Below are 24,341 nucleotides of genomic sequence, written 5' to 3'. Positions count from 1 at the left end.
CTTTTGACACCTTTTTATTATTACTCTTGCCAGGTAACTAGAACTGGAGCTCCTGAACACATTTAGGATATGTATGGTTTCCTTCAGTTTCTCAGAGACAACACTGTCTTAAAAGTAGTTAAGTGCTCTTTGACTACTGAAGAACGTAAATTGATCCAAAGTTCTTCAAAGACAGATGAACTTATATACAACATTTCTTATCTTTTGTGTGTGAAAGAGTTTGACGTTAATCTGTGATGATAATATTTGTCTCTTTTGTAAGTTTTTCTGAAATAGTTGAGAAATTATTAATGCCATACGTATCTGGAATATTATCTTCAATCATGCTGCAGAGCCTCTTCTTGTGTTCTCCTTACTCACGTTTGAAACTGGTAGTGCATGTTACTACTTGATACAGAAGGATAATCACAACATGCAATATTCTTATGCAGAAAAAAAAAGGGGAGGGGGGAAATCTGATTTTGTTGCCTTTTGGAGGTTATATGTGCAGTCAGGTAACAGAGTAAAACATACTTCACTACGACATTTACAAAAAAGTGTGAAAATAAGAGAATTGTTTAGGATGCAACAGTAATCCATATGTATATTGAATTACTTTTTCCTCTTTACAAATGTCTGCATCTATACACTGTTCACTATACTTAAACAAAAGGAAAAAAATGGTTCAAACGTTCATAATGATGTCTTGAAGAATTTAATGGAATAATAGAATCACCAAGGTTGGAAAAGAACATGCTCAAGTTACTGAATCCCTGGTGTTGGCAAGTTCTCCTACTATGGTCACTGTAATTTCAGCTGTGACATACATGATGCAAGTATCTAGACAGGAGATTCTTACAGTAAAAAATACGTTCAGAACTTCTTCCTTCAAGACAGTGGACCTCAGTGGAGCTTAGTAGCTTTCTGCCTAATAAACACCAGTGTTTTCTTCTCAAATTCTGCTTTATTGTATGTCACAAACCAAAACAAGAACCAAGCAGCTGCATCTGACTTTCCTCCTGCATGTACATTCACACTGTGAGTTATAAAATAATACATGGTAAGAATGGCAGCAGATCATGGCTTTTTATGCTTTAGTGTAGTTACCTCATTGCTACTTTTGTTCATCATAATTCTGCTCTATTGTCTTTTAAAGGGAAATAGTATCTCCTGTGATTCTTACTCAAATTTACAGGCTTTTTGCTAACATTTTACTATGTTAAATTTAAAGTCCTCTTGACTGGCTAAGGAGCATCCTATAACTACTACTGAAGATCACTGTAATATTAGATGATGCTACTGTGACTACATTATATGAAAATACCGATGATCTTTCAGTCTCAAAAATCTGAGTCTTTTATAAAATGCCCGTGCAATGTTAGGGCTTTGTTGTGTGGCTTTTTTAAGCTCAGTTACACAAAATCATAGAATTGTAGAGTAGCTTAGGTTGGAAGGGACCTCAGAGATCATCATCAGAGATCCAACCCCTGCCATGTGCAGGGCTGCCAACTGCTATATCAGACTGCCCAGGAACCCATCAGGCCTGGCCTTGAGAGCCTACAAGGATGGGACATCATTCTCTGGACAGCCTATTTCAGTGCCTCACCACCCTCTGAGAGAATGATTTAAATCTTTGTAGCCATGGAATCAGAATTCTTTCTTAACTTCAATACATTTTCACATACTGCTCCTCTTCTCACACTTCGTACATACACAACCTGGCCTACAGTAATGTGCACAACAAAACAAAACATTTTTCTTGCCATGTCATGTTCCTAAGCAGAGAAGCACTTGAAAATTCACAGGAAAGGTTTTCACAGAAGATCAGATTAATTTTGTATAGTTAAGGGTAATTCAAAGATATTTCTGAATCTATGTGGTGTTATATAGGTGATATCTTTGGACTCATCAAATTTGTCCTAGCACATAATGAACTGAATGCTTTGTACTCCTTCTGAAATGTAAAATTTATTAAACAACATAGATGAAAAACCTTATGTCTTCTTTGAACTGAACTTGTACATAGACATTATCATCATTCCTAGCTCACTGTTCCTCTCTATACATTAAAAAATGAATAACTTTGTTATACAACTTGCTATATATTACTTCTTGTTTTCTTCAACTTGCTTAGGTGGATATTGGTACTTTCCTTTAGCTTGGAGGAAGGGGCAAAAGGCTCAAGGCTAGTTTTACAATCAATGCTAATGCTGCTCTTTTAGACAGCTTCAAATAAGATTATTCTGTTCCTATGGAGTCAAAGATCTTTGAGTCATAATACTAACATCTCCCAGTACACAGCTCTCTGTTGTTTTAGATAAACATTCAGACTTTTAGGAAGGGAAATAAATTGCCATTACGTTCTTTGGATAAATACCCTTACACTTGCAGTTACTGCCACATTCCAAGAAATACAATTCGTTTGTAGATGCATGTGCAGAACACCTAGCAATTTATCTAGCGATTCAAGAAAATTATTTCTTTATCTTTTGATCAAAACTAAGAAGAAATTTTTTGATAAGTGTAGATTTTGTCCCAGGTGTTGGATGCAGCTGAAGCAAAGCTGCAAACTCATCCAAAATCTGAAAGTCATCTGAGAGGAAGGCAGCTCCCTCCCACAAGCATCATCAGATCCAACTCCTGTATGTATAAGGGTGTTGTCCAAATGTCTCATGAATTCCTTCAAATTTGTGCCATGAGGACTTTCCTGGGGTGCATATTACAACACCCAACTACTTTCTTGGCAAAGAGTCCTTCCCCAGTATCCAATATGAACCTCCTCTGGCACAGTTAAATGAGCAAACTAGTTCTAATCACCTAATCTTATGTGTCTTTGTAGCTGATGCTCAACCTTAGTCCATTCAGATGGAAGCTTTCCTTTAACAGCAGGGAGCAGGTGGCAGTTGCTGGAAATTCTGCAGCTTCTTAAGCAATCAAAGCTCAGAGTACAGCTGGTCATTTCCTAAGATTACTATGTGATGAAGACTACAGTCACATACAGTAGATAGGGTTTCTGTCCTACTTTGTGTGCTTTCAAATTTGAATGGCAACTTGGTTTGGAAAGGACTTCTAGTCCCAGCAGCATTCCCAACATCATCTAGTTCCAACTCTAGGACCAACACCATTATTTGAATAGGCTGCTGAGGGCCATATCCAGTGAATCTCTGAACACTTCCAAAGGTGCAGATCCAAAAATCCCTCTGAGCAATCTGTTCCAGTACTTGACCATCCAAATGGTGGTTTTATTTTTACTGTACACCTATTTGAAATTTACTGTGCTGTAGCTGCAACTATTGCCTCAAATCCTTCTGCTAAAAGAGAGAAACCTGTCTCTGTGCTTGGTTCCACTCATGGAATTGAAAATAGCATGTACATGCTCCCTTAGCCTTCTGTTCTCCATGTTAAACAAATCCAGCCGCCTCAGCATCCCCTTAGACAACAAACTTCACACTGTACTTAAACTTCTTCCCCTTCCTGCCTATCTACTTCTCTGTGAGTGCACCAAACTCAAATAGAAATCAAACATATATTATACATCAAAATGAGCATACAGTGACAGAGGAAGTCAAAGACCTGAATACATGACATTCTTTCCCCGGGTAACAATGATCAAGATTTTCTGAGAGTCTTCCTACTTTATGTTGCAAAGACAAATCTGTTCACTTCCATTTATTCAGTATAGCATTTTATAAGAATCAGTAAAAACAAAGTATCTTCAAACTTCATAACGCTTTGTATTTTAATAGTAAAAATTATCATTGCAAAAGCATTATTAAATGCATGCTACAGCAAAACAGCACTGTTATTTGTATGAAGTTGAACCCGATAATAGAGCTTCCTATGACTCCTGAAAGATTTATTTTCAGGCTCATTTACCCTTGGACTGATAGAAAAGCTTCACAGAATTCTCAACCTAAAACGTTTTTGGAATATCAATGTACACTCAAGGGAATGAAGAAAGAAGAGCAAAAGCAAGGCTGAACTGTACCTCCACTTGAGTAGGAGCAGGTACCTGAATTAATTTCTTGCTGCAAAGCAGGAACATAAACTAAACTAATCAAGGGGGGATAAAAAGGTTGGGTTTGAAGTTGAACTTTAAATTCAGATTTAATCCAAATACTCTAAAGCCAAAGCAAAACTGATGTCCTGAAATTAAACACAGCGTTATGGACAGCATAAGTGCACGTTATGAACTGCAGCTGCAAACAGCTGAAATTGTCTCTGAAGCAGCACGAGAGAAAAAGAGTAAGAACAGAGCATTAGTGTTATATATATAATTTTATATATATACATACACATATATTATATATATATAAAGATATCAATGATGATGTGCCAGTGCCAGGTCACCTAATAATAATAAATATCCCACATCTGTCCTATACTGTGAAGCAGGGTGTTATATTTTCCTAAAGTCAACTCCAGTACTGGGTTTAATCTTCAAGCTTCTCAAGAGGATTGCAGTTCTATAATTGTGGAAAAAGCTGCAGTGATTTTGTTTGTGATCAGAACTGCATACCATTCTTCTTTGCAGTCTAAACAACTTATACTTTATGATTCCCACAAACTGAACACAGATTACAGTTACACAAAAAGTATACGTGTCAGGCTGAATTCTTGTCTAATTGAAGATATTTACAGAAAGCTGCCCAGTTGCTATTACTTTTGCAACGTGACTTCTGGATTAGTACATGGCACATTCTTTCCTTTGCTGGAAAGAAGGGCCACTGAGGATAGAGCTACTGGCTAGCTCAGCTGTTAAAAAGACATTCACACATAAATTAAACATATTTAAGTTTACATATAAACTTCAAGTAATAGAGGTAAATGTATACATCTCCCATTGGCCGTATCTGGCATCATCAACCTCCTACATGCCTGTTCTTTATAATCTTCGATGAAATTCTGCTCTGCTTAATAAGTATTGGCACATTAGCGCCATAAGAAAGGATTTTGTTTACCTGCAGGTGGCATCTCCTCAGCCCTGTTACGACTTTCCATGTCACTGTCAAATGGAGCAGAAGACAGAGAAATTCCAGCTCATAGGAAAGTCTTGGGCGTCAGTCAGGCCACCATGGTCCTCCCCTTTGACACCAGGGCCTGATGTCATCTCCCAGATCTCCAGCTTGCTGCATCAACTCCTTTGTGCCGATAGCCACAGCATACATGAAGATACCCAGTGCCCCAAAAGCCACTTTATTGCAGATAGTAACATTTTTTGCTTCCTTGGATTTCAGGAAAACAGAGGTCCTACAAAGTCATGTTCACTCCCCGAGGCTCTTTCTCTTGTGCATTGTCTGATTGATGAGACTAGTTTGTTGCACTTTACAGGAAAGTTTCAGAGTTGCCTATCTGAAACATTATTTGTTAGAAGAATTGGGAGTTTAACTTTCCAAAATTACCATGATGAAAAGTGAGTTTGATAGTTTCTATTTTCTCAGGCACTTGTGAATATTAAAAAAAAAAAAAAAAAAAAAAAAAAAAGAAAAAGTGTTTTTTAATGCTAGAAGAAAGCTATATTGGATGTTATATGAGGATAAGATTGCGTTTATGACATAGAAACAGAAGAGAAGGATGAATCAGAAAAGCAGCTCCTTTTCTCAGCATGGCTCTCAGTGTGAAGCCTTGTACCAGACAGGAAATACAGAGGCTTAGCTTTGCCAGAGAATGGTAGAAACCTTGGCTTTGCCCCTACCTGGCATAAGCCAGTATCCCTGCTGCAAGGAACAGGGAGAAACAAAAAAAAATAATGGAAAATTAGAAAGTGGTCATGTCTACAGTCAGAATTTTTTTCATGGCTCTTTCTGTGGCACTGCAGACTTGCCCCACATCTTCTTAAAGGTGCTAAAATAGCGAGAATGAGGGAAAGCTGATTGGTCTTTAGATGAATTGGATTTTATATGAAAACTAGAAAGGATACAAAGAAGTCCAATTGATTACATAAATCAGAAGGCCTAAAGCATCACCGCAGTTTTCAAGATTAGCTAAAAAAGATCTCTTCTGATTTCATTAAATACCATGGAATGCATATTAAAAATTCCCTCTGTGAAATAACAATATGCTTCTCTGTTGAATTTTACTTGGAAACTTACACTCTTCAAAACAGTTGCTTCATATGTTTTGAGTGTTTTTATGTGCAATATTTTATAATTAACACATTCACAAAACTTCCATGTACTATCTTTTTTTCTAAAATAGGCTGGAGGATACTGGTTAACATCAGCATAAACAAACTTAGGATATAGAAACCACAATTCTGCTCCATCTTCTCTCAGAACTTCTGAAAATACACATCAGGCTGACTTAAAATACTAGTGCATGGAGAAGAATCCAGTCATAATGGCTCACTTCAGAATATTATTTTATTTTAGACATTTGTCTGCTACACATTTGCTTAATTATTAACTACACAATGACATGGTTTTTTGGCAGATTTCAATCTTTTGAGTAAACAGTTCCAGGCTGTGGAGCCAGTGATCTTCTGCCAGAGTCCCTATAACACTGATTTATGTGCTTTAATGAATTTTTGACAGAAGTTCTGAAAACCTTTTCTTTCTGATTTTGAAGTTTGAATTCTAATTAATAAAAATATTTAAATAAACAAATGCCTAGAGTATGATTCATTAGTGAGTAGAAAGCTTCTGTTTCATTAAGCTTATTGTTCTTTATAATGGAATCAGATAAAAAGCTATTAAATAAAAACTACTAAAAAAAACAGTTCTTGAGGATTTAGCAAGATGAAATATGCTTCCAAGAATAAGTTCTTCTATTGCAAACTACAATATTAATGCATTCAAAAATGCATAATTTTATTTAAACACTAACTTTTCAGTGAAGAGGTCTGCTGTTCTGTTCAAGCCAGTCCAGGAAGCTTTTAAGCACATTTCACTTCTACAGTCTGAATAAAAGCTTTTTGCATTACAAATAAGTGCATTAGAAAGAGGAAAGGATATTTTTATTCCTTACCTGTTTTGGAAAGAACATGAAAGCATGCACAAAAGCTATATTTTTCACACCAACTATTTGTCCTAAGAAACTGCTCGTATTAACTAGCACAATTGGAGTTGGCACTTTAGAAGGTCTTTCCCAACCTAGATGATTATATAATTCTATGATTCTTAAAGCTGTACACAAATGTCACAAGACCTGGAATACTATGAAATCAAACTCATCAAAAATCCATCACCTTTTACTTGCTAATTTCAAAATTTTATCCCTTTGGAGATAAGTGTTTGCTAGCTTTTCATTCCCGGGTGGAACAGATCCAGAAATACTTTTAAAATTATTTCAGCAGAATGGAACTGTGTTATGTGCATGGCAACTAAAAATGTTGAAAGTAAAGTATTTTCAGTAATTATCTATCATGAAAGAACTACTGGCATCTAATGAAAAATATATTCAGTTACGTACTAACTGGAAGTTGAAACCATTTTTCAGGATTTTGTATTTGTTTTTGTGGGTTTTTTTAGGTTTTATTATTATTATTGTTATTATTGTTACTCAGTTATGGAAGAAGGAAGAAATTCAAGTGAGTTCTGAGGACATTAATTTCATATTTATCAGGTTTGCCTTCAAATTTCTACATTCATCATGAGAAGTCCTTGAAGGAAAGGGATTTAATCCTGCTTGAAAAATGACAGATATAGCAATTTTACAACTGGCAAGAGAGCTTGAAATTATACATTGTACTAAATAAAAAGGAGGTGTAGCAGTCTAGACTCAGAATTAAGGACAGCTTCTTTAAAATCATAGATTAATTTTTGTTTCCATTTAAGTTTTACACACCTAGTCTATTCTTACCCTAATATAAGAAGTAAACTAGAAATAGACCATTGGATGATTTGATGGATATACAAAGACACTACAAAAAAAAAAAAAAAGAGCTTTGTTAAGAAATTAATTTTTCATATTTGGAGAGAGTAGGTAAGAGTACAAAGCCATTAATTTCAGTAGTTTTTCCCTGTCATTTCACTTACATGAGAGGATACTGCAAGTAAAGTCACTTCAGTTACTACGGAGGTGTAAGCTGTAGAACTGGTAGAAGAGCGATGATGATTAATCCAGGTGACTGACTATGGAGGACAGCAGGTTCCAGTTATTTTCCTGCCAACAACTGACTGGGCTGTTACTTTCAACATTTTATAGAAGAGAGCTGTACCACTCACAGTACAAACTCATAATACCAGAATAGTTAAAGAAGATTCAGAAAAAGCAAGAAAATGAATACAGTTCTACTCTTGGTAAGAACTTAAAATAAAAGGCCATTAATGCAAGAGAAAAAGTATAAGAGCTCTCACATTTATTAATAAGAAAAGACCGCCTTGACTGGAAATTAGGTCTCAAGACTATTCCTGCAGAAATCATTCTAAACAAAATTGTAGCTGTGAATGTGTTTTGTCAGAGTATTGAGAAGAAAAACCTTACTTCATTGCTATTTTTCATAACAACAAAATACAGCTTTCAACTCAGTAAAATACTGAATGATTTTTAGAGAATTGTATTCATTTCTGAAACAGTTGTTACTAATCTGATTTAAAATAAAATAAAATAAAATAAAATAAAATAAAATAAAATAAAATAAAATAAAATAAAATAAAATAAAATAAAATAAAATGTATTTCCTGACTGGAGAATTAAGTTAATACATCTAGAAAACAATAAAAGAAAGTCTACCAAAGTCAGTGGTTGTCTTTTTGTCTGATTACAATGAGCTTTGCATATTGTTTCCAGTTCAAATATTCATATGCAGAAAAGTAGGATCTGAGACAGACACGTGTTTCATATGAATGTTCAATTGCAAGCAAATGGGCTTTGTGACTGTTCACAGAAACTGAAATCACACAAGTCACAAATATATTTATTAAAAAGCTCAAATGTGTATCAAAACTTATTGAACATCTGGCCATCTGGATAAATATAACTATCTTGTTCTACAGATTTTGAAAGGAAAAGAAACAAGAAGAAAAAAGCACGCACAAAAAAAACCCACACACACAAATAATAAAAAGAAAGTGTTATTCAGCCACATACATTGTGTATTTTCACCAATAATTCCTTACAGTGTGAATACTACATGAATTCCAAGAATTCTTTTCAACATAATATTTTCTATTGTTTTTAAGTATATTTTGAATTCATACCTCTGAAAAATGCATGTAGATTTTTGGTTTCAACAAACAAGACTGAAGGTCTGTAAGCAACCTTTCAAATGGTAATACAGAAACCTCAGTTTTATATCAGAAAGATATGACACCCAGATAACTGAGGATACAAACAATTATTTCAAAGTAAGTCTTAAATATAATTCAACAGAAAAAACATCAGAGGCTGCTCTCAAAGCAGTGATTATTAAGGAGGAGCATAGCTTAATCAAGTACTTATATAAGCTGCTTGAAGTCTACTTAGAGATAAATTGTATAAACCAAGTGAGTATTTCTTTCTATCAATATTAGAAGTTTATCCCCTCAAGGAATTTATAACAAGTAAGCTGAGAGATGTCTGTCAAGCTAGATCTACTAGAAACGGATGTATATATCTGAATTTATAGAGTTTCCATAGGTCCAGACTAGACTAGGATATTAAGATTACTCCCTATCTCAAGAGTCATGGAATTGCTCTGATGACAAAGGAACAACCCTTCAGTGTCTAGAAAGAAGTCTGTGCAACCCTGGCCAAAAGACTGGTCATGATTTTTTAGGGTAGATCTCAACAGATGCATCGCCTTTCAAAATCTCCAGTCAGTCACTGAATCTCTAAAGGAGGGTGGCATTAGGTGCCCTCCCAAGTGGAGAATGACTATTCAAGAGTAACTACATTGTTTTTCATGAAGGGATGGGAAGATAAATCCTGCTTTCAGTGTACCATTAAATCAAGTATATTTCATTCTGTCTAGTAAGTCATTATGGAGCAGACAGCTAGCAGAAATTACTGTTGCAGGAAGTTATTGTTTTGGTAAATAAATCAACAATTTCTTTTGAACAACACTAGGAACTGTCTTGGTGGCCTGATATACTCCATGTAGAAGGAAGAACTTAGCTGCTAGTTAATTGTTTATAAGCAGGGATCAATCTAACTCTAATTTTAATCCCGATCTAATAATAAAAGCTATTGAGCAAGCCTGGTTAATAAAATAAGGCAGGAAATTTCAGGACAGGTTTTGACATTGCTTGATATGGCAACCTTTTGCTACAAAACACAGACCGCAAAAATAATTACCAGACTTTTTTAAAAAATTAGAGCCATGTAAGCTTTTTTAAATGGCATATTCTTTGTGCTGGTTTAGCATTAAACATTTACCAGATGCAGCTGGGACTGAAAAGTCAGCAACTAATCAGAGAAAAAATACAAATGGAAAACTACTGGGATTTCAGATAGGACAGACAAGACAGAAAACGTACACATATTATTGAGAAAATGTGGATTAGAAATCTTTCTTTTCCCAAGAGATATTAAAGACCTTGCAGGAAGTACGGTATAAGCTGTCATATTTACATGCTTTTGCATACTTGCATATTGGAATATTTTTTAAGAGAAATATAGGAATATTTTAAATGAAACTTCACAAAATCTATTTTCACTTACTATATAGCATAAAGCTAGAATCATAGAATCGCTCAGGTTGGAAAAGTTCTTAAAGATCATTGAGTCCAACCATACTACCCTAACTAACAACCCTCCACTAAATCATGTCCCTGAGCACCACATCCAAATGGTCAGGTTTGGATTCCAGGGATGGTGACTCAACCACCTTCCTGGGAAGCCCATTCCAGTGCTTAACAATCCTTTCTGTAAAGAAGTTTTTCCTGATATACAACCTAAAACTCCCCTGGTGCAACTTGAGGCCATTTCCCCTTGTCCTGTCAACTGTCTTGGAGGGAAAGGTGGAGAAGGAAAGATGAAGTCACTCAACCTCTAGCCTTTGACTTCTAAGCTTCATCTAGTTGATCATACCTCCCACAGTCAGTCCAGTTTTAGCACTGAGATCCTCAAGAAGCAGTCACAAATAGCATTATTATGATTGAGTCTGTTAAAGTTTGTTTGTGAGTCTGAACAAGTAACATCCTCAAACTGCTTTAGCTTAGATAGAAAGACTAGCAATGTGCATACTCCTAATATAAATGGAATTATTTGGAGTTTACATTAGCATTCTGATCCATGGTACTAGTCTGCTAGATTTAGTGCAGCAAGACTTGTCAAAGATTAAACAGTCTATTACCAAGATAATAGCCAACATTTTCTGAAAGATCCACTGAGAATCCACATAGTCAATATATGGAGGGACCAAAAAGATAATATGGAAAGATTTGAAGCATAAACTATACACAGAAAAACTAAATACTAGATACACAAAAGGAAAACATTTTGGAAATACTAAAATGCACATAAAAGACAGATATATATATATATATGCATATAAGAAGGACTGAATAGGGGCTAAGTCAGCTTTATTACTATACCCTGGAAATCCTCCCTAAAATGTTCCCTACAAAATAGCTTTACAAGTACTTCATGCTACAGGAAACCTCTGAAAACTCTTCCTGATTTCTAAATTGTTTACTGGTAAAAAACTTCAGAAATTTTATTTAAAGGGAAGTTACAGTGCCCACATTAAAAACTGCTTACTTCTAATGGTGGAGAGAAAAGAGTGTTCCATTCCAGGAGCCAGCAGAATTATCTGGCACTGGCTTTAAGAAGGAGAAATTAGTTCAGTTGTAATGGAAATATAGACCAACTCAACTGATATACCACAATGGATGTGACATTCTTTTGAGTAAATAAACTCCTTAAGAATATTTTGTCTTGACTGTTTTTGTCTTGATGTATTTAGTATTATAGCTGCTCATAATACTCTTAATGACTCATGCCTAGAAGCTACAAAAGCACAAAAAGTATCTACAGCAGTTCAAAGTTTTCTAGAAGAAAAGAATATTTAATTCATTGATTTCTTATTAAATGTAAACAACAAACCTTTGAAGATGACACATTTTTTTTTATTTTAAAAGACTGAGTTTTAGGGTAACAATTCCAGTCTTTCGGTTTCATAAAACTGAACAGTGTAGCTTGGGGGAGTATAGAAAAGTAAAAAAAACAAAAAGGCCATCAAAAGTATGTTGGCCTCAGAGGAGGCCTCAGTTCAAAACTTTAATCTGCATTTGCTATAGAAAAGCTGAAGCTGGATCTGTTTCAGCTGAAATTTCAGATAAATTTCCTATCTCTGTCTTCATTTTGGCTGCTAGAAAAAGAAATTTATTTAATTCATTAGGGAAAATACTGTTTTCTTTCCATCCTAAATGAACTTATCTGCATTGATAGAAAACCCCATAAATTTTTGGCTATGAATTAATCATATTTGTCTCCTTTTTCTTCATGTTTGCTAAGGCATTTCCCAGATTTGGTGACTTATAGGTAGTTTAGAAACTTTCCATACACCCATACAGTATAAGGATTCTTACTTGCTTGTTTGCTCTGACCATCCTGAGAAGAAGACATCTGAATATTTACTGGGAAGCCTTAATCTGGCTTGTTCTTGTTGATTTGTTAGAAACTTCTTTGTATCTAAGTAGCTGGTGTTAGATCTAATGAACATTATTTTAAAGTGACAAGATTTTATTTATTTCATCTGACTGAAAAACTATGAGCTCAAAAAAAAAAGAGTTGTGAAGATTTCTTAGAGAAGGGCAAAGATATTTCCATGCCAACTGAGAGCCACTGGAATGTGCTGAGCCCTTNGAGTTTTATAAGGTACAGGACTAAAATGCTATAATTTTGCTAAACCCAAGATACACTTATGTCAATATCTTTTTTTTCACAAGATCATCAAAGAAACTTCACTAAATGAGGTGAGAAGTTGTCATAAAAATCTTCTTCTTACCACAACCGGTGTGCCCCGGTGGCGCAGGTGGTAGGAATGCCACGTTGCAACACTGGGGCCCTAGGTTCGAATCCACCCTGTGGCACGAGTGGTAGAAGTGCCGCTCTGCTACACAGAGGCTCGAATCCCGGGGGGTTGGACTCGATGATCTCTAAGGTCCCTTCCAACCCGCACGAGACTATGATACTATGATATGATACAACATTTTCATATATTTTAGTGTCTAGATCAAAAAGAACAAGGTTGGTACATTTGTGATTCCATCATCACCCTCTCTCCTTGCACTCAGGTAGCCATCAAAGAAGTGGAAAAATCTGTCAATAGTTTTTGACCGATTAAAAGATCTGAAAAAATCTTACATGTTTTACTTGTTATAATGTTTCATGTTTTGTTACATGTTTTACAGTTATAATTATTCTAGGATAGCTGATAATATTTTAAAATTGAATACAAAATTCCTGTGGGAAATTTATACCAACCAATAATAAACCAGCTGGACAGCATTGTGCCGCACTTGGTCTTTATCTCACTCCAGGAATATTTATATTGCACTGCCTCCTCCAATAATTGGTGCAAGACACGGTCTTCAGCTTTTTAGCTTTCAATGGGCTAACAGAGTAGCTCAAGAAAGAAAGAAAGCACTGTGATGCTATCATTTACTGCTGACAGGGGCCAATAGGACATCTGATTGCGTATCCTCTTGCAAATCCCAAAAGCTGATATTTCTGAAATCTAAAGTGGAAATTATTCTTGTGGAGCAGATGGATTTAACTTTAATATTTTCCTAGCATCCATTTTCATGCAGGTACTGGAAAACACATCAGACTCATTTGTCATCTGGATGAGACCTGGTTTTTCCTTTAGTTGAGACTATTGAGATTGAAAGTTACCTTATGAGAGACAACAAAATTTTTTATTTTTATTTATCTATTGAGAAGCTATTTCTTCTCATCAGCACTTGACTAGAATAAGCATTGGCAAATAAACTATTCCAGGCCCTAATAAGCTCTCATGTAGCAGGAAAATATATGAGAAAAATAAATTCAAATACAAAACTAAGGCAGAAGTTTCTTCTGTTTACTGGAAGAAAATATTACAAAATATACATATATATATAAAATGAAAGCAACAGGCTTAAGTGTTGTTGGCACAGCAATGTTTAAAATTTTTATGCAAAATACTAAAATTTCACATGCTTTTATAACCATAATTAAATAAGAGAAACACGGAGCTGTGGGGTACTTTCTCTTCATCCCATGGTTAGTTCTGGATGGCTATGCAGACAAGTGAAACTCCTTGTAGTTTCTGTGCCAGGCCTATATTAAACTAAACCACTACTTCCTGAAGAAGGAGGAAATACATTCCCAGTTGCAGCCCCTTGTTTGCTGATTATTTTGCCTGAGGTCTGGAATGGTAATTTTTAATTGAGGGAAAAAAAAAAAAAGAAAAAAAAAAAAAAGAAAAAAAGTAGTGAAGTTAGTGAAGTTGACTTGTATCCCCACAGCTTCTAAGGTTTCACTATAGGTGAGCTGTCTGATGTATTTACACTCTGCTCTGGAGTAGGCCTACAGTGATATCTTAGATCAACTAACCATTCTTCTTATGATTGCTAAAAACTTTTCCACATGCCCTTGATGCCTGTGAATTTCTAAAGTATTTTCTCAGCTATTGGGCCGATCTGTTCAGTTTGCTCATTGCCTGGAGGCAAACTTTGAGCTTTAATACCTCAGCAGTTTTAGAGACAGAGAAGAGGTGAAGGAAAATAATTTTTTTCAGCCTGCAAAGAAAAGTATTGCAACAATTTTTGTACAGAACTGTTAAGAATCTCAGCAGTGGCTGCAATTCACTTTTTGTTACGTTCATGTTTCATTGCTATTTTGAAAAGGAAGAAGTTGGCTTTAACCAAATCTGCTCTCCAAAGGTGGAGATCATTTTTCTATACAGAACAAGAACAAAAAAAAAAAGATAAAATAAACAACTGGAGGTAAAGGCTGGCCCCCATTTGTTTATTTGCCCTTGAACAATCATAAAGTATTTCATTTTGAATTCATCTGTCATTCATTTGACTATACATTTTACTTTCCTTCAGAAATATGCTTAATGGTAACATCAATCCCAGTTTCAGGCAATGATAAATCACAGTAGCATAACCTGGCGCAGACACTGAGTTAGGAGCTGGGAAACTTAGTTTCTGTTTTGTACCTGATTCCTCATACAATATACTATTTAATTGGACCTTAACTTTCCCATCTGCAAAAAGAAGATAGTAGCACTCAGAAGTGAAATCGTGTAAAGGAGCAAAATATTTATTATTAGATACATAGCACTAATACTGTAGAAACTGCTGTTCTAAAGCAACATCAATCCTTTCAAGTTTCTCACAACTTCACCTTTTTAAAATAACGTTCTATTTGGAATGACATTGAGATGATGGCAATTGACTATGAACACACAAACATCAGATCAAAACTGATAATCTTTAAAACTTATTATTTCTGGCAGAGTATCAAGATGCCAGTAATTATCAAATCTGGACTAGCTAAGGACCCATTTACTGTGTTCAGTGTGTTTTGACATATATTATTTTGAAGAAGTCTATAAGCACCTCAGGAAAGGTAATAATATTGCTTATTTTTTCTCTGTGGCATTGCAGTTCAGCTATCACATCTATCGGTGTGAGGTCACATGACTTGTGTGGCAGGAGGGAGCCCAAGGATACATTCATTTGGATAATAGCTACTATTATGCAAGTGGGTGCATTGTAAGTTCCTACTGCTGGCTCTTTTCTTACATAGCCACAGATTAATGTAAGAAACAAACAAGCTTAACTGCTCATTGTAGTAAATTTCTTATTATTTGTCAGGAAATTCAGAGAGAAAAAGAAATACTAGGTTTTACCAAAGCCAGTATCTAATTACCAGTGGGTAATGTGAGGAATTTAAGACTCTTTTAGATCCGATGTCTGGAGGACTGGAATTCTGTGATTGCTTCCCAGAAATGCCTGCATCCTTTAAAAAACATTTAGTCATTTTGGCTAACTAAGGTCAAAAGCAAGTTAAAATCCTATAAAATCTATGACCCCCCTACGTTCCTCTCACCAGGCCCATTGTAGCTATGGCTCAAAATATTCATTGAATGCTTCAATCGTCTGCTCATGCAGGACAGTCACCCCTGGAGAGATAAGAGTCTGCTGTTGGGTTGAATACACTTGGGCTGCCCAACACCTCAGTGGCATGCTGGCCTTGATCTGTTTATTGAGTGTGTATTTGCACACAGTTTCTGAGCCTGGCAGAAATGTTTGGGCTCAAGAGTGAATTCAGCTCTCTGCAAAAATAAGAGCGTACACAACATTTGTTGGCAACAACCCTGGTTTACAAGGTTGTGTTACTTCCCTGCATCCACAGTCATGTTTTACTCTGGTAGTATAACAGATCTCATAGCTCATTGGAGACTAGAGATAAGCTGTTTAAAATTTGTTTTCACTTTTATCTTACAAGGGTGCATTGGGATTTTCTTAGCCAGAAGCTATTTGCTTTTTACTGTGAACTAGTACATTACCTTTGAATAGCTGTTACATTACCTGTTGCATAGTTACGATCATCTGTCTTAATAAATAGTAAATGACATATAATCTTCAAAGAATTATCACTTAGCAGACACAATCATCCAAAAAAAATTTTTAAAAAATACCAAGACCTATATAAACCTCAGGGGAAAGACAGTTGTTCTGAACACAAATAATCCTACAGCATTTGTATATTTCCTAAATCAGATTTCTACAGGAATATTCAATCTTTTCTAAAAGCTTAGACAAATATATTTTTAATCAAATTACATCGTTTTCAGAAAACTGGGCTGCTGCATTCTGCAGTGGGTAAAAAATCTGGGATATACTTATATATTTGGATAATTTGTATAGATAAAATACCCTGTATATACAGACAACTCACTTATCCTTCCAGAAAGATTCAGATCATCAGTCTTTGTTTATGATGTAAGCGAAGTATAAGGAATGATGGAGAACAACTACTCCTCAACAGAGTCGAGCCTAAATGGACCTAAATTTGACTGGTGGCTATGCCTAAAGTACCCAGGATTGTGTCACAGGTTTAGTGGTTATACCCAAATACCAGTGCAGGGCTACAAAGCTCCATAGTAAACTGTAATTGAGAGACAAAGAAAGACAAAAAGACAACCAAAATACTACTAATTTTGAATTGGTCAATCTACTACGACTGCAGCCTACATCATAAATATTTACTGTGACAAGTACAGCAGATAACAAAGCCATGTTTCTGTTTGTGTGGTTTTCCACACTGGCAGTAATAAACGTGCAGATTTACATCGCCTACTTCAAAATCAGAGCAGCCCACATTACCCTGGGCTGTCATTTTGTCCACCAAGCAGGTAGTAGAGACAACTCTTCTACAGGTAAAAGGGAGGAATGAAGGTGGACTTCACAGCTAAGTACAAAGAAAAACATAGTTTTAAAAACAAAACCTATCACTGTTCCACTTTAAAGTTAGGACACTGTACAGCCAAGAATAAGACAGCAACAGAGGCAGAAAACTCTTGAGATTACAACTGAAATTGGAGAAATCTCGTCCCTGTCACATCTGAAATTTCTCAGAGCAAGCATCTTCACTTTAGAAGATCTTCACTGTGCTGGGAAAAGAAAGAAAAAAATGCAACTGACAAAATTTTATTTTTAAAGGAAATAATAAAGTGTGAGCAGCTTTTACAAACGTACAAGAAATGCTTAGAAACTGAGCAAAATGATTCCATTCTCAAAAGAAAAAATAAATGCATAAAAATACTTCATAGGATATTGTTTGTAAAATAACCTCTAGATCAGAAAAAAATAAATACTAACTTCATAAAGTAACACCAACATTTTCATAATTACTGGAGAAATAAATAGAGAAATAGGTCAGATTAATTATAGAATTGATTTAAAGCAACCTTCCAATGAATAATTGATATGCTATCATTACTATAACAATTAATTCACATGACAAAACTAATACATAACACCTTCTCAGAAGCCAGATAAAAATCATTTCTAATCATGTCATTGTGCATTATGGCAAGGCAAGTAGTATGAGTAAAAACCTATTTGTAAAACATTTAGTATCATCATTTTTCATAGTTCTCTGAATGAAATACTAATGGTCATCACAGTTAAGACTGAAATGACTCTAAGAAAGAAGAAAGAATTACACATACCTAACAATACTAGATTCATAACTGAAAAACAAAAGGTCTACAGACACATCAGCATAATGATTTTTGATTTTTTTTAACTAAACTGGCAAGGAATTCATAATACCCATTAAAACAAGATGTCAACAGGAAAGTCATGCCATAGACACAGAAATTAGTCACTTTTAAACAGGCACTTGAATAATTCTGCCTTCATTGATTTGCATTCTCATATTTTAAGGTGATTAAAAGAACAATATGGGGCAAAATTATCATTTACTTCCAATGAGGGAAGCCAAATTTGTAACAAATTTTTTGCCTTTTCACGATCATCTTAAGAACTTCCTATATCTACGAAAAGGGAAGAAGCTTCTAGGAAGTCAGGAGAGAAAGAATAAGAAGGTATTAGTTAGTTATCTTTAAGAGGGAGTAAAGAATGACATTTTAAAAGGTTAAATTTGGCAAATTAATTGGCAGTACCAGATGGAGAAATCAGTCCAATTGAACATATAACTTCTTCATACAGTTCCAGTGCATTCTGCAATACTTTTCAGTTGGCCCTAGCAGCAGATCTACTATGGCAGGTAAGGAAAAAGGACATTTATTTATTCCAAAGAAATGTGTCAAAAATTATATCAACTTCTTAACATGTAGGAATGTCTGGAGGAACAAGGAAGAGGGAAGCCAACTCCTTTTGAACAGAAGTTATAAGAGCTTTAAGATATTCAGAACAAAGTCTTGTGGGTTTTCTTGAGATGACAGAAACAATTTTAAAATCTAATTTTGGCACAGCATGACTCAATGACATGCCTCCCGAGTTTTACACCATCATCTCACTAAGCCCATTTTCTCTGCTACTTATGTCATACTTTTTCAAGCAATTTCACACCCCTACTTTTCCCTGGATGAAAAGCAACAAAGGGTAAATTCTTATCCTGATGTGCCAGAATATACATATGTATTACTTTCTAAACATCTAAATATTTGAGCCTAAGACACTAACATTGCAACTACTCATTTTAAGGGAAAAGCTCCTTCTCTCATTCTCTATACCATTTATTCAACTGGAACTTCACTGACTTGAATGAAATTTGTCCAGTATAAGAATGCAATACCTTCCTCTAATACTGAGAAGAAAACATTTTTCCCCTTTTGAACACTTTTATATTACAGATGCAAGAAAAAAAAGAAAGAAAAAAAAAAAAAAAAAAACGACTAGTATGAATTATGATTATTCCTTTTCAGTACTATAGGATATTCAGTTCAAAACATCTCCAGAGTGAGGCAAATATATGTCCTTATGAATATACTGTAATTAAAGAAAATTTGTAGTTCCCAAGCCTGATGGCAAGATCTGTTATTTCCCTCCCCAGTAAGCACTCCCTCCACTCCCCCCCCCCTCCAGAAAAAAAAAAAAAAAAGTTCTTTAGTAATTTAGCCTGTAACTCAATGCCAGTTCTTGTTCATACCATGTCCTGATAAGTCTCAGGTCTAGAGCCTTCTTGGCACAAGGATATGACACAGTGACTTTGTATGAATGTTACCTAGGTTAAAAAATGATGGTGTCCACTCACAAGTGACTGCCAGTGCTGACTTGCCTAAAGTATTCTCTAATGGTTTTAGAAAAGAAAGACACATTAGTGTCTCGCTCCAATTTGTAGGAGGCAGGCAAGGTTCTTTTGTGTATATACCCGGCGTGAGATTAAGAAGCAACGGTTCAAATGTTGGTCCAACCAGTTTATTAAAGTATTAAAGTCCTAGCTATTTTTAGGGAGATGGGGAAGGGAAGGTAGGCGATAGGGAAAGTAGGAAATATAAGCAAGGAGTCTTTGCAGAGAGCAAAAGAGATATAGTCACCACCGGGGATCCAGCGAGGTACATAGTAGGTCCAGGAATCTCAGGAACTCGTCTGATCACCGCGGGGGATGGGAGACAGCCAGGGAGCTCCGCAGCAAGCCGGTCCCGGGGGTTCTTCCGACGAGGTTTTCCCCTCAGGGAATTCTCCGGCAAAGGTGTCTTTGGGAGTTTGTCTCCAAAGTCCCCAGTTTAGCGAGGGCCTTTTATCCCCCATTTCGGTGGGAATTTTCCTCTTCGAAGTCTGAGAATTGCAGCTCAGCATTTTTTGGGGGGAAATACCAAACTTCTGAACAAACAGGCAAACACTCTTCGAAAGATGATTTAAAACCAACTTTTGTGGCATTCCTGGCCCACAGATAAGCCAGCAAGGACGGGGGAGGAGGGTGTCTCTGTTGCCGGACACAAGCGTTATCGCCTTCTGCAGTGGTCCGCTCCTTCGAGCAGCACCCCTGAGAAAGAATGCTCATTCTGCTTCTGCTTATCTTTGCAATCATAAGCAGAAGCCTTGTGCCATAATCATGGCACAACAACACCCACCATTCACCCTCCTAGATAGTTAGCAGTCGCCAGTCTTATCATCAGAAAGGCCTCATGAAGCAAGCTTTGAGACAACAAAAGAAAACCAGTTCTGTCTTTCACACCACCCCGTGGCTCAAAGGTTGCTTGAAATTGATGCGCAAATGACCATTCACGGTGGTGAGGAAAGGAAAAAAAAAAAAAGTAAGCATAAGGGAAAAGAGGGATAGGTGATATGGGGGAATTAAATGTTAACAATCATCATCATTCAATCAAAACCTTGATTGATAACACACTAAACATAAGGTTACATGTAAGGTCATAATTTTTTTCCATCAATATATATACCATAAACATTTAACAATCACAAAGACAGTGACAATAACCAATAGTATCAAATAAACAAGTAAAACAAATAAATAGGGGTATTTGTGTCAGCTGCTGTCCACTTGAGCATTTCCAAAGCAGTTCAATTGCTGAGAGATATAAATACTAGTTTGGCAAGTTAAAGTACTGTTATAGTCTACCGAACTTTTCACAGGACAGTGTGTGGGATACCCCACAGTATAAACCATAAGAGGGATAATCCCAGAAACATACACATCTCTTATCAAAACTTAGACATTTTCCAACAACCATGTTTTGTATGGAACTCCTGGACTTATGTGACACTGAAAAACATCAGTGCAAAGGGTTTTATGATAGATTTCATTTTTGACCACATCTATTAGATGGGTCCCTTGGCTCATTTCCCAATTTGTTAGGAATTTGGAAACACTATGGAGGAGTTACATGCAAATCATAATCAGTTTGACAAAAAGGGGTAAAAGAAGGGATCAGAAGGAATGGTTATCACTGTGCAGAAAGTACCAGAAATCCAGGATGACCTGAAAAAGAAACTCTGAACCAAATTGTGAAGTTTTAACAGATCCAAGGACTGATATCAATCACAATCCACAACAACAAACAAAAGCATAATACTATTGCAACCAAAATATGTAACAACGAGTTATATTCAGAATTCTAGCACGATCACATCTTCAATTTTTCTGTCACAAAACACAAATGGTTAAAGTCAGCTATCAGTCATTCTGTGTTCAGTAAAGGTCCCACGGGGATCTTCTGTAAAATAAAACAAGACAACAACTTGCCCTTTTGGGGCTTTGTTAATACAATTAAAAAATGAGAGAACAATCCAGCGAGGAGTTAATTTTACATTCCTTTTTCGGGGTGTCCTTAGCCTTCTAAGGATATTTGTTAAGGGATTTCATTAAGGTTAGGGAAACGCCTCATGTTAGCTGAGTCAGTCCACACAAGCTGGCCAGAGAGATAAGTGTTCCCTAGCTTATCAGCAACTGGATCGTGACTCACAGGGGCAATTGGCAGGAGTGGGGAGGCCTTGGGACAGAAGGTGTTAAATCGAGGATCTCCTTTTGTTGTGAGCTTTCTAATAAACATCCACCCTTCACTGCCCTCCCCCCCCTCCTCCCACTCATCTGGGGGAGGGGGCGAAAGCATCAGCTTTCCTTGAGCTTTTGTCTGGCCACAAGTTAACTAATTTCTCTAACCTGACTGTGGGTAATCCATTCATCAAGTCTCGTGGAACACCCTTTTGCCAGCCCAGTGTCCAGAGACGATTACGTTTATGATCAATATTTCGCCTACCTGTTCTTACTGGCAATGAGACCCTTCCAGTTCCACTGAGCTTTGGACTAGGTGGCCTAGGAGCAAGGGTGGTTGCTGCGAGCCTTACTTCCTCTGGTTCAGATATACTGGAAGAAGCCACAGGCCCATATTTCCTTTCATAATTAATCAACTCTTGGGCAACCTCCCCCCATGTCCATACTTTATATCCTGACTGCAAATGGCCTGAGGTGCCAGTTCCTTCTAATGCTGCCAGGGTTCTTTCTCCCTGAGGCATAGCTTGTATTTTTCCTTGTAGTTGTATACCTATAGGTTTCAGTGATTCTGGAAGCCCCCTGATTAAAGGAGTCATCCTTTCAGGATCAACAGGCATCATCATAGGTGATTCATGATGTGGCTGCAGCTTTCTATCATACATCATTTGCAGACAAGCAGCTTTTTGAACACTTTCCACTAATTGATCAGCTGTCCCATTAATAGCAAGAGGGTCTCCCCTTTCTAAAGGGTTAAGACCACCTGCCCAATAGGCAGCCCTCTGTGTTAGGGACCAGGGAGCACGGTTATTACCAGTAGTCAAAAATACTCCTGGCCCCCAATAACCCTCAGCCTCCTTTTCGGTTAACATTATTTGGTCTCCACCAGTTAAGCTGACTCTCCATACATATTCTGTTTCCGATTCCTTTGGAGAGCGGCTAAAATCTTTTTTCAGTTTTGCTAATTCAGTGGCAGAAAAAGGAATTTCTTTAACATTCATTTGAGGGTTCAGATCCTCACTGTTATCAAACGTATATTCGGTTTTTATCAAAGGACGCAATTGGGTTGGCGAGTCCTCTAATTTGCCAAGCCCTTCCTTTATTCCTTGTAGTTCCTTCTGAGGAAAAGTTTTTTCTTGAGGCAAATTATGGACAGCAGTATTGCTAGTATTCTTATATGTTAATAGTTCCTTAAAAGCCATTTGCAACAAAACTGTATTATGTTGCTCTCTTTGTAATTGTTCCTCAAGGTTCACTATTTGATTCTGCAGAGTTTTTACCAATTCTTGCATTACTTTAACTGATTCCTGTAATGCTTGTATGGTTTGGGTTTCTGCCGAATGCTTTTCATCTCGGAACTCCACGGCAGCTTTTAAAGCAGCACCGAGTACCGCACAAATAAACGATTTTCCTTTCCCGCCCGGTCGGTATGAGCCTCATATTGTAAAACACGAATGCGGTCGGAAACACTCTGCAAGTTATGCCAGTTTTGTCGTGCCCAATCCACCCCTGATAAAGAGGGCCGAGCACCATGCTTTTCTAAAAGGTCAAATAGCACATTTTCACTTTTCATAGTGGCAATAATTTCACTCATTTCTCAATACCCTAAAAGATACACACTAAGGGAAGAGAAGGTACACTTAACTCCTTACCCCTCCCAAGGGAGACACGCACCTATCAAACAATGCAATGCTACAATCATTCCTCCCTTTCACAAAAGACCAAGAAGCCCAATCAACACTTACAAAGAAAGTGTAAACACCTAAATCGCTCCTGGCTACCCTGTCAGGCCAGAAAAACTTCAAGCTTAAAGCCACACAAGTTACAAAACACTTCTAGGTTTCTCAGAAAGGAATAAACTTCTTGGAGAGGCACAAACGTCAAAAAATTACTTCCTCACTTCCCCAAGAGGTGCACACACAAAACTTTCAAATTCCAAAATACGTTACAAGTTACTTAAACCACAAAAATGCGAAATAGTCTTCCCGAGGAGGCACACACGTATAAAACAAGAGCAAATAGTCAAAATTAATTCATACGTCCCCGAGAGGTAAACACATAAGCAGTAAAGTTTCAGAATATGGAGCGGTCTTCCTGGAGAGGTGCTCACATCTAAGTTACCAAAATTATCGCTCCTTGCAACTCCAGGAGGTACATACAGAAAAATTTTGGAGTTTTTGGAAGGACAACACTCTCACGGCGGGCATCCTGCCGACTACGCCAATAAAAATGTCTCGCTCCAATTTACAGGAGGGAGGCAAGGTTCTTTTGTGTATATACCCGGCGTGAGATTAAGAAGCAACGGTTCAATGTTGGTCCAACCCAGTTTTTATTGTTGTCCTAGCTATTTTTAGGGAGATGGGAAGGGAAGGTAGGCGTTAGAAAAAGTAGAATGTAAGCAAGGAGTCTTTGCAGAGAGCAAAAGAGATAGTCACCACCGTGGGTCCAGCGAGGTACACAATAGGTCCGTTGATCTCAGGAACTCGTCTGATCACCGCGGGGGATGGGAGACAGCCAGG

At 36.7% G+C, this 24,341-nt stretch overlaps 1 protein-coding gene across 1 annotated transcript; it reads right to left on the bottom strand.

Moving 5' to 3' along the window:
* Positions 1-21,136: 21,136 nt before the first annotated feature.
* LOC107311894 lies at positions 21,137-23,501 on the bottom strand. Its single transcript, XM_015858788.1, is given in 2 exon segments — positions 21,137-23,246; positions 23,249-23,501. Coding segments are annotated over 2 exon segments (1,497 nt in total). The 5' UTR covers positions 23,417-23,501; the 3' UTR covers positions 21,137-21,917.
* Between the last annotated feature and the right edge of the window lie 840 nt (positions 23,502-24,341).

This window comes from Coturnix japonica, chromosome 3 (assembly GCF_001577835.2).
Source record: "Coturnix japonica isolate 7356 chromosome 3, Coturnix japonica 2.1, whole genome shotgun sequence".
NCBI lineage: Eukaryota > Metazoa > Chordata > Aves > Galliformes > Phasianidae > Coturnix > Coturnix japonica.
This window is presented reverse-complemented; position numbering and strand designations above follow the sequence as displayed.